The sequence below is a fragment of the Photinus pyralis genome, unplaced genomic scaffold (genome assembly GCF_008802855.1).
Source record: "Photinus pyralis isolate 1611_PpyrPB1 unplaced genomic scaffold, Ppyr1.3 Ppyr1.4_LG2, whole genome shotgun sequence".
Lineage (NCBI taxonomy): Eukaryota > Metazoa > Arthropoda > Insecta > Coleoptera > Lampyridae > Photinus > Photinus pyralis.
This window is the reverse complement of record NW_022170403.1, coordinates 36,904,697-36,916,176: the sequence shown is the minus strand read 5'-3', so window position 1 is coordinate 36,916,176 and position 11,480 is coordinate 36,904,697. Positions and strand designations below refer to the sequence as shown.

General features: G+C 36.9%; 1 protein-coding gene across 1 annotated transcript; it reads left to right on the top strand.

Moving 5' to 3' along the window:
* The first annotated feature begins 2,202 nt into the window (after window positions 1–2,202).
* LOC116163574 lies at window positions 2,203–11,451 on the top strand. The gene is made up of 6 exons (XM_031477576.1): window positions 2,203–2,282; window positions 7,623–9,360; window positions 9,709–9,849; window positions 9,896–10,089; window positions 10,143–10,291; window positions 10,335–11,451. The coding sequence occupies exons 2-6, from the start codon at window positions 7,871–7,873 to the stop codon at window positions 10,425–10,427; spliced, it is 2,067 nt and encodes a 688-aa protein (XP_031333436.1). The 5' UTR covers window positions 2,203–2,282; window positions 7,623–7,870; the 3' UTR covers window positions 10,428–11,451.
* The last annotated feature ends 29 nt before the right edge of the window (window positions 11,452–11,480 follow it).

Here is an 11,480-nt window from a genome sequence, read left to right as displayed (position 1 = left end):
AATTTAAATCTATATTAATTATTTTAGGTGCATTTAGCAGCACAAACATTAAGTAGGAGTGTGGCAGATGCCATCGAATATTTGAACACTCATCATCTGGAAGAGTTTAAAGGGAGCGAAGCCACCGTTGACTTCATTAGAAAAATTAATGATCTTTTCGATTTGTTAAACTCCAGGAGTCCCCGAGCATCAGGGTTTAAGGCTCCCCTAAGATTATGTAATGAAGCTGTTTGGAGACCGTTTATTTTAAATACAGTTCATTACTTATTAAGGTGTACGGATGTTGGAGGCAGACCTTTACATATGACTCCTAAAAAAACGCCTTTCCTGGGGTTTGCAATTACCTCATTTTCCGTTTGTGGAATTTATGATTCCTTGGTAAAAGTAGAAAAACTTAAATACTTTTTAACATACAAGGTATCACAGGATCACTTAGAAATATTTTTTTGCTCAATAAGGCAAGTATTAATCCTGGAAAGTAATACTTCATGTTTAATTTGAATCATTTTCCAGAAGTAAAAATGGATGGAACAATAACCCATCTTGCTTACAATTTATGCGAACAATGAGGAGATTATTGCTCCACACCAAAATTGACCAGGGATCCGGGAATTGTAAAGTATTAGACGCCACCACTGTTCTTAGCGTACCAAGCACTGCCACACATTTGGAACAATCATTAGATGTATCATTGTACCGAAAATATAATTATGCTCTTGAGCCAAAAGAACAAATACTCGATCATGATTATGTGTGCAGTGAAACAATTGAATTAAGTGAAATCTTATCAAATGTTGTCACTTATATAAGTGGATATGTAATTAAGATGTTACAAAGTCGACATAAATGTGAAGAATGTGTGCTGGCATGTGAATCGCAGGAAGACATTAGAGAAGGTTCCTATTCTCTAATTTCCTTTAAAAACAGAGGTATAGTTAGATTGTTGAAAAGTCCTTATTTAACTAACTAATATTTCTTTAAATTGCAGGAGGCTTATATGTACCATCAATTGCAGTGGTGAAAATTTGCACAAAAGTAGAGGTGGCAATTAGAAATATCATGCATTCAACTGGAAACAAAATTCCAAATGAAAAAGGTTTCATGGAATATTTTGTCACCGCCATTGCACAAAAATTTTACCAAGAACTGTACACGTTATTTCCTAGTTTGCATGAGCATTTTTTAGAATTTAATATTTGTGACGAGAATCACGGATTTTTGCTTATCAAAAATATTATTTTTTCATATTGTAGAATAAGGTTTTTTAATTTGGCGAAAAAGTACACAGAAAAAATACAAGGTTCTGCAGTTCGAAGAGAACTAAACAAATTGATACTGTTTAACCACCAATAAAATATAATTTTCAAAGGGTCGGTCTTTCATTAAGTGTTCGATCCTTTAAAATAAAAATAAGAAGCAGTGTGAAGAAAAATATTTATTGCAGCTTAGAAAATAACATCATTCAAATGGCCTCTACCACTCCTACAGGGCTCAATCCTTGAGATCCAGTTTTGCATAACTCGATGACACAAGTTACTCTGGATTCTGTTTATGGTTCAAGTCTCTAATTGAGCAATTGCTGGCTTATTGTAGTAAACTTTCGATTTGATGTACCCCCAGTGAAAAAAGTAGGGGCGTAAAATTGCAAGACCTTTGCGACCAATCCATTTCATCAAGGTCCATATGTAATTCAGACCACAAAAAAAACCGTTACCCAACACTGCTTGCCATTGACAGTCACCTTCTGACTATTCTCACTTCCCGACAAAAACCCACATCAAATGGTGAGTTTCTCTGGCTGGAATGCGGACTCTTATGGATAATTCTCGTTCCAAATTCGACAATTGTGCTCCTTTACGAAGCCGTTGGGCCAAAAATGTGTTGTCAATGAAAATTGTTCTATCGCTAAAATTTAAACCAGTTTCCAACTTCTCAAGAACCCAATTAGCGAACGTATGACGTTGTTTGTGGTCTTGACGCTTTAGTTCTTGGACTAATTATTAGCATTGTAGGTAGTTTCACAACTAGGGAATGTATCGATGCATTGTGATATAGGCAACACAATATACTTGTTCAACGTGTAAGGAAACGCACAGGAACTTTTTGAAACCACATTGTATGCAGTTTTTAACAAGCCCCCGTAGCATATACTTAGAAGATGGCGACATTCATAATCTGACTATTGCGCATGTTGACACGCAATCTCCCCCCATCTATATCTCTGATTTAAACACCTGTCACTATCGAAGTACCATTGTTAATTCTTGTTGTCAAGTGTTGGGGTAAGTGCTAAATTATGTTTTTGTTTAAATGCGGAAAAAATTCATCGTATCACTATCACTTACGTCTTTGATCTTTCTATGCCTACACCACCAATTTATGTAAACGAATTTTGCTTCAAAAGTACTCAATTCAATGAACAAAGTTCAAAAACAGTACCTATTTGGGTACAATCTAGAATTCATACGAATCCGGTTTTTAAATACATACCGTATGTCCAGACTCCCAGGTATAACCATAGACCAGTACTCCCAGGTATAACCATAGACCAATGGTCTATGGTATAACCATTGAATAAAAACACTATAAGAAGCCTAACCCCGTGGAAATAAAGCGCGACAGAGATTGAACTGAGAATATAATGGAAACACTGTCAATAGTGTCGATTCTTGAACTGAGAAGAATGAGAATTTGCTTTCCTCCTATTTACCGCAATGAGAGTTCGGAGATCACAACCAATGCGGGTGCAAGGGGATTTGTCGCGCTTTCTTCCATAAGCGTTAGGCTTCTTATAGTGTTTTTATTCAATGGTATAACGCACCATTGGTAATCTTTTCACGAAGGATCCACGCGGCCTTTGATATGTATTCGAGGGTCCGTTAACTTAGCACCACCATTTCAAATTTCTGACTAAACCTAAAGACAGATTGCGCTAGAATCTCTATAGCTAGCGCCACTTTGAGTTCAGCCAGCGCCATTATAGATTTTGCAGAAAAGCCCTTGACGTTCGGGGGGCTGCTATGTTAACGCTAGCACCACCATCATTTCCAATCACTTCCAAAAGCTAGCGCTGTGTTCGTCACACCTAGTGCCAGCTGGCGCCACAAATTTTAGAGCTAGCGTCACCCCCCCCCTTCCCCCAATAGGGTGAGGGGGCAATTTTTCCTAGCACCACCATTTTGTCTTTTCGGGTAAAATTTTTACGTTTGGATCCTTCGCGAAAAAAATACATTGCCGTTTCCCTATAGGGTACTTTTCCACCTGGGACATTGTAGATATACTGTATAAATATACAGTGAGTTTTTCTTGAAAGCGAACATAGCTATGTCACAGATATTTTACGTATATCTGTGGCTATGTCTTCTTTAAAAATACGCGTTTAGGCACGTCATTTAATATTTTTAGATTGGCACTAGTGCGCACTGAATTAAACTGAACTTGATTGGGCGATTTTTGAATTTAAAAGCAAACACAAGCGCCATTTCACATTGATTTAAAAAGTTCATTACAAAGTAAGGACGGTTCGTCACTAACTTGGTTAGTGGCTTGGTGCGAACATGCGTGTAACGCTTGTTGTGTAAATGAGATTTTAAAATTTTCTTTACCAATAAAAATCTCACTACGCGAATGTTGAATTATCTAATGACCTATACATTCAAACTTGTATTAAAATAGTGATGGAAATAATGTTATTAGTTATGGTATAATAGTAGTACCAAAGACTATGGAGGAGGATAGTCTTTGGTAGTACTGTAGTGTACGTAACCCCAGGTTCTACGCTAACTTCACACTACAAGAAATAAAGTCAACTCGGGAACGTTTAAAAATGGCCACCCGAATAACTATTCCCTCCAAAACTAAACAAGATCCCGTTTAAATTTGAAAAGTGGCACGTGATCAAACATCTAAGGCAGGGCCCCCTTGCGTTAGTTGTAAACAACGCTTTGACCTGAAGCACAGTAGGGAAGGAACGTAAAATAAAACACTCAAATTGTGAAAAGTTTGTTTAATAATGATCATTATTGATTGTAAAAGCTCGGAAATTTAAGTCAAAATAAATTACATTGCAAAAATAAACTTTGAAAATGATAGTTCACCGAATAAAAATAGAAATAGGCTGGAAAAAAGAACCTACCAATAAAAAAAACCAGCCGTCAAGTTAATATTAAATTGTGTAGTAAAATTAATTTTTTTTATTGACGTGAATGCGTAACATAAAATTATAACATCACAAAAAGTGGCGTGTAGACTTTAAGAGGTAACATTTAGTTTAAAAACTAGTTTTGGGAATTATGGGTCAGGTAAGCAGGTAACAAGATCCAAAGAAAGGGTGAAATACACAGGATGTGACTCATTTTTGTCCAATAAAGTCCTTTTGTTAAAAGCAAGATGGAAAATTGCATGGCCTTGTAGGCAAAATTAAAACAAGATATGTGGAAATTATTGAATCGCCACTCATTTATCGCACATAGATTCTAAACTGAAGAGCTTTGATTAGCGTAATACCGCTCCTGCAAGATAGGTAACCCGCCCCTGGCTCCGGGGTTTTGAGCCTACAGTTGAAAGTCGAAGACAATCACGGAATTAGGTGTCGTAGCAAGTCAGTACATACATATCAAACGAATCGGTAATTTCCACATATTAAAATAAAATGACCAAAATTTATATGACTATAACTTCTGGACAAGACCAAGTAATTAACACAAACATAAATTAAACAAACATTACACCAAAAACGTAAACGATTACAAACAGTAGGATAACGGTATTAAACATGGCATTCTGCATTGCGGTTCAAACAAGTAAATTTCAAAAACAAATATTGAAACACACAAAAAGTATAAAATGCGGCATACAAAACACAAATAAATAAAGAAATGCAAAAATTGCTACCTGCATTAAATAACACAAAATAACAACAAACATTTATGGAGCGACGCTTTCACGACCGCCATTCAAAGACAAGATGCCCAACCAATGAATAAGTATTCTTTATTCATTGTGCCCAACGTAACCCCCGTCCGTGCTTTCTAGATGGCGCGGACAGCTTTTCCCCGCATAGAAATTGCATTGTTGCCAACTCTCAAAAATGTATGTATCGTCGTAAGTTGTGTATACAGGGTGGAACCTCTCAGTACCTAATGTAATAATGCGGTTTTTGTAGTGCTAGATGCTGTCACAGAGGTAATAACACAAAGTGCTACTTTTCTAACTCTTGCATTTTATGTATAGGTATGTAACACATACGTTTTGATTACATAATCATAATATTTTTTACCATTTTTCATTTGCCGCTTTATGGAATAAAAATGTTTCTCTTCTTCAATCTTTTTTAATAATGGCATAATTATAGGACATTTTATGTGTTATTTCCTTAGATCATATGTATTAACATATATATGATCTAAGCTAAGGTTATTTCGACACATTTGAAATAAAGTGGATACCTCACTTGCATTGCCTTCACTTTTTGAAACATTGTGTAACGCGCATCTCTGACTTATAGACAACTTGTCATACATTAATGAGTTTCTTATGACCGTATGTACCGAAAAAGTAGTTTAAGTGCAGCTCCATGGTAACGTATACACGGTTGTTTTTTTGGGAGCTTTAGTTAAAAATTTTTTGGGAAAGTAAAATAGGTAGATTTTTGAAAATTTGTACTTAGGAGTTACTCTGAAGGCCGAATCGATGTAAAATATTTTCAAAATGGCCGCACTTCCGGAAACACCGGAAGTAGATAGTAACTTCGTTATTTTAAATGGCAACCCCTATTTAAACTTATGTTAACCTATAACAGATGACGGATTGGTGTCACTAGATTTGTTTAAAATTCGATTTTTATACAATCATGGCCGACTACTAAAAAGAAAATCCGAAAAAAATAGTGTCAATTCAATAAAATGGGAATAAGTCAGAAACTGTTAAAGATAGCTATAGGAACATATTGTCAAAATATTCCCATTTCGATTCTCTATCTCATGGAATAGTAAGAACATGGTCATTCCATTTAAAAAAACTGAGTTTATAGACTTTGAAGTTTCTTAAATTTGGATCTCCATAGGTGCGGTTGTACGCCACTTAACTTTTTTTTAAGTACACTAAAAGAAAGCCCTATTCATTCTTTATGCACTGATAAAAATGGGTTGCCATGACTATAACCTTTTTCAAGTAATCAATTATCAAGGTACCATCTGCATCCGCCATTTTTTATCTTAAAGTCAAAATAACTTAAAAACCATAAATGGCAGATATCGACATATGGGTATCAAAAGAACTGAAATTTCACGTAGAATCCAAAAATGCAATAAAAAAATAGGGGTTGCCATTTAAAATAACGGAATTACTATCTACTTCCGGTGTTTCCGGAAGTGCTGACATTTTGAAAATATTTTACATAGATTCGGCCTTCAGAGTAACTCCTAAGTACAAATTTTCAAAAACCTACGTTCCCAGAAACGTTTAACTAAAGCTCCCAAAAAAAAACACCCTGTATTGGGACAATGGTTGCCAATGATTTTAAGCTAGGCTTAAGTTAAGCTTAAATGTTTCGGTGCATATACGCCCATTACTGCATTGCCGAATTTTAGTTTTGAATATGGACCGCGTTGATTGCGAAACGATTCATTCGTGTAATGAATTGTAGTTTTTTTAACAAATTCAAAGCTAGATAGTGTTATATAAACAACGTTATTTCGGTCTAAACACCAAAAATAATGACGGGAGGCCCTGTATATGAGAATATTTCAATTTATTAAGTAAATCTGGGAGTTTTGCGAATAAACACAAAATTGGTATATTTTATTTGAAATTGTTTGACTCGGTGTCTATTTTTCCTTTTACAATTGTTTATAATTGCGTAATTTTTTTGTTTAAATTTTATCGCTTTTGTAAATTGTGTGTAAATTTGTTTACGCTAAATCTCGGGCAGTGAGTCCTATTCGTTTGTTGAAGACGCAGTACGTCGATTTCAAAATAAAGTGTGCAGAAGAAGTTGAGCAATCCTAATAAAAAATTTATGCGAACGTCAAGTGAAGTAGTAAAAATTTGTGGAAAGTTTTTAAAACGGAAAAGAACTGTAAACAATTTATTTTTTAATTTTTATTATCGACCGCCTAAGTGCGGTGTATTATATCTAAACAAGTTTTGTAAGTTTCCCTTTCTTGCAGAAATTTTGTTTTAATTGTTTCATGTGTTTCGGAATAAATTTGTGTCATTGTGTGTTTATTCGAATCCTTTGTGCGACCCAGAGAGAGTTTTCATGTCAGATTTTTTATTCGTGTCCAAGATTTTTTGCAGGTGTCTATAGTCTTTCGATTTGAGAAATTTTAAGTCAATATTGGAATTCTTTATTCTGGCAGATGCCGGATGTGTGCGAGGAGAGGTTCTAAAATTTTAAGTTTCAATTTTGATATTTTTTGAGCCAGTTGGACAGATGGTCTGTGGATGGTGTAGTGACCGCATTCGATTGCACACAGCAATATCTTTATCCAATCAAGTTTTTGTAATGTTTTATATTTGCTCATTTAACCGACTTATTCGTAGCTACGCTAATAAGAAGGTTAGCAATAATGCTGGCTTTACTACCATCAACCTTGTTTGAATGAATATATACGTTACAGGTTTCAACTTAGTGGCACCCATCAGATCAGCGAAAGTTTCTCAACATGATTATGGTGGATCAGTTGTGTACGGATGCGGAAGAACGAGAAGACGATAAGGAGTCAGTAAACAGCTTAGATGGTACAATGGGTTCTGATTTAGTGCTCAGTAATTCACTGTGTAGTTCAAGAAATGAAACTCTAGAGCTCTCATTGACATTTGTTAGCAGCACAGACGCTAACGAAACCATATATCTTCTCTTATATATATGAACGAAACCCGAAACTGTTTTAGTCCCAACGAAAGCCACGAAGTTATTTCACTAGTGGATCCAAAGGACGCTAGCAATTACTATGACCTAACACGTATTCCACAAGACTCAACTTTAGTGGAAAATTTACAACTTTCTTTTCAATCAAATGCCTCAAAGCTCGTCCTTTGCCAACAGAATTTGGACGAAACAACTCATAATATTCTTTCCGTTCGTGATGCCGTGGATGTTAGTATATATAGGGAAGCTGTTTCACAAGAAAGTCCAAACAATAGCTTCATCGGCTTTTTACATAAGCAGTTGACCGCATCAGGTTTAGACTTGGTGGGTGATTTACACCAATCCTATTGTTCGAATGATTCTAAACTAGTTTGGGAACAAAACGTGGACGAAACAGCACGTGAAACTTATTTCGCCCAACTCAATGAAAACGATGGACTAGAAGGTATAGAAGAATTGTTGGAGGAATCGCGGGAAGGTGGGGGGTCGCCCACACAATTTGACAAGAACGAAAGCATAATTGATCAAGGTAATGCTGACGTGCTTTTGAATTCATCCAGTCATACGCAACCTCCTACAAGCGTCATCTGTAAGAAACGTCGCTCCAATTTTCCAATGGAACGGCCCCCCTCACGACTTCGCATTGAAAATGAAGCAAATATGCAGTGGATGAAACCTGCCGAAACTAGTCAATACACTCACTCCCAGGCATCTCATTCTCAATTGAATCCAAATACTAGATCACAAAGCACGATACTGCTCGCTTCACAACTAGTATTAGAAAACCAATCAATTACAAATGGAATCGAACTTGTTGGTATTGCAAACTCCCAAACTGCCGAAGATGACCAAACTTTGGTAATTGATATAAATAACCAGTCCCAGGGATTCGGCTCTCAATTGTTGGAAGAATCGCTCAATTTTTTGGACCCGGTTATGTTTCCAAACGAAAATACGGAGAATTATAAACTAGACGTATCTGTTAATAGATCTCCATCACTTCTTCGTGAAAATCGAGATATTTCCCCTCACGAATCTTTTAACATAGTAAATGTTGTGCTGAATTTTGATGCGAGTAGAAGCAGCACGCCTAGACACCATTCAATTGACAATCACGAACTACTCAATCGAACTGATGCAACTATGGAGATTATAAATTTACCATTGCAAGAAACCAGTTTACGCGATGGTAATTTGAACATACTCACCGGCAAAAACTCGCCATTATCGACCGGTTCAAATGAAAATCTTACCGACCCACAGAAACGAATAAGAAGTGCCCTGAATCGTATAACCATGGATAAGGAGTTGGTGTACAAAGGTCCGAGAGGCCTGTACGGCGAAAAAATTGAAGAGAAGAATCAGAGACTAATACAAGAAGTAGAAAATTTTTTTTACAAGATGCTGGTAAAAGCTGTCAATAAAAAGCCGTTCATGATGAATGTTCAACTATGTAATTTAGGAAACTGCACATATGAGAATGGAATGTAAGTTTTTTTTTAAAATTCTTATATGTTTATTGATATAGCGCGCTCCAATAAACCAGCAGCATAGTTGGCAATGGAAGTTTAATTGTGAACATACCACGTAACCAGAGCTGGGTACGCTGCTCGCGAGCGTTTCGCTCGGAAAAGCGCTCCAAACAGAAAAAGCGCTCGCGAGCACTTTTCGGAGCGGCCGCTGTTGGTGCTCGATAATCGAGCGTTTACTCAAAGTGCTTGGCGCTCGCGAGCGTTTTTTCTGCTCCCGAGCGCTTTTTCGCTCTTGACCGTTTTTTTTGCTCACGAGCACTTTTCCCGGAGCGCAATAGGCTTCAACTGAACATTTGCTTTTAGAGTGGAGTTGAAGAAATTTGATAAGTGCATCTTTCAACAGATGTGTACTTGGTCCAGACCTAGAAGGCGATTCAACATCATAGTGTACCTTCTTGCAAGAATGTATGCCTTATGTATACGTGGTTCTGAATGCACTATAAGGTAACAATTGCCAACCGTTAGTTACCACTATTTTTGTCCTTTGCAGAGAAATTTACTATTGTTTAAAGGAATATATGCAATGCCAACGTGAGATCGAAGACGCCGTGAACATTATAAGCTGCTTTTTGGAAATAGAGCATTGGTATCTTCCGATTATGTCTACTAGTAAGGGCTTAGCACTTGGTGCGCTTACAGTTTACACGTCAGCAGGGGAAGTTATAAATTTTAACGTCGCAGGAGGTAAACAGCTAAGTGATTGCTTATTGCATTAACAAACAGGTGCCTTTTACTAGGACTGCTCATTCCGCAAAAGTTAATATCAGTAACAAAAATAGAAAGCGATGCGCACTGTATACTGGTTGTAGAAAAAGATACGATTTTCAAAAAGCTGGCCGATGAGAATTTTTCCAACAAATTAACAAGGCCCTTTATCCTCGTCACGGTATGTTGATACCCTTCAACCCCATGTAAGAGAAGGTTTTTAGGGAAAAGGATTTCCGGATATTATCCTTATCCATGGTTATACGATTCAGGGCACTTTTTATTCGTTTCTGTGGGTCGGTAAGATTTTCATTTGAACCGGTCGATAATGGCGAGTTTTTGCCGGTGAGTATGTTCAAATTACCATCGCGTAAACTGGTTTCTTGCAATGGTAAATTTATAATCTCCATAGTTGCATCAGTTCGATTGAGTAGTTCGTGATTGTCAATTGAATGGTGTCTAGGCGTGCTGCTTCTACTCGCATCAAAATTCAGCACAACATTTACTATGTTAAAAGATTCGTGAGGGGAAATATCTCGATTTTCACGAAGAAGTGATGGAGATCTATTAACAGATACGTCTAGTTTATAATTCTCCGTATTTTCGTTTGGAAACATAACCGGGTCCAAAAAATTGAGCGATTCTTCCAACAATTGAGAGCCGAATCCCTGGGACTGGTTATTTATATCAATTACCAAAGTTTGGTCATCTTCGGCAGTTTGGGAGTTTGCAATACCAACAAGTTCGATTCCATTTGTAATTGATTGGTTTTCTAATACTAGTTGTGAAGCGAGCAGTATCGTGCTTTGTGATCTAGTATTTGGATTCAATTGAGAATGAGATGCCTGGGAGTGAGTGTATTGACTAGTTTCGGCAGGTTTCATCCACTGCATATTTGCTTCATTTTCAATGCGAAGTCGTGAGGGGGGCCGTTCCATTGGAAAATTGGAGCGACGTTTCTTACAGATGACGCTTGTAGGAGGTTGCGTATGACTGGATGAATTCAAAAGCACGTCAGCATTACCTTGATCAATTATGCTTTCGTTCTTGTCAAATTGTGTGGGCGACTCCCCACCTTCCCGCGATTCCTCCAACAATTCTTCTATACCTTCTAGTCCATCGTTTTCATTGAGTTGGGCGAAATAAGTTTCACGTGCTGTTTCGTCCACGTTTTGTTCCCAAACTAGTTTAGAATCATTCGAACAATAGGATTGGTGTAAATCACCCACCAAGTCTAAACCTGATGCGGTCAACTGCTTATGTAAAAAGCCGATGAAGCTACTGTTTGGACTTTCTTGTGAAACAGCTTCCCTATATATACTAACATCCACGGCATCACAAACGGAAAGAATATTATGAGTTGTTTCGTC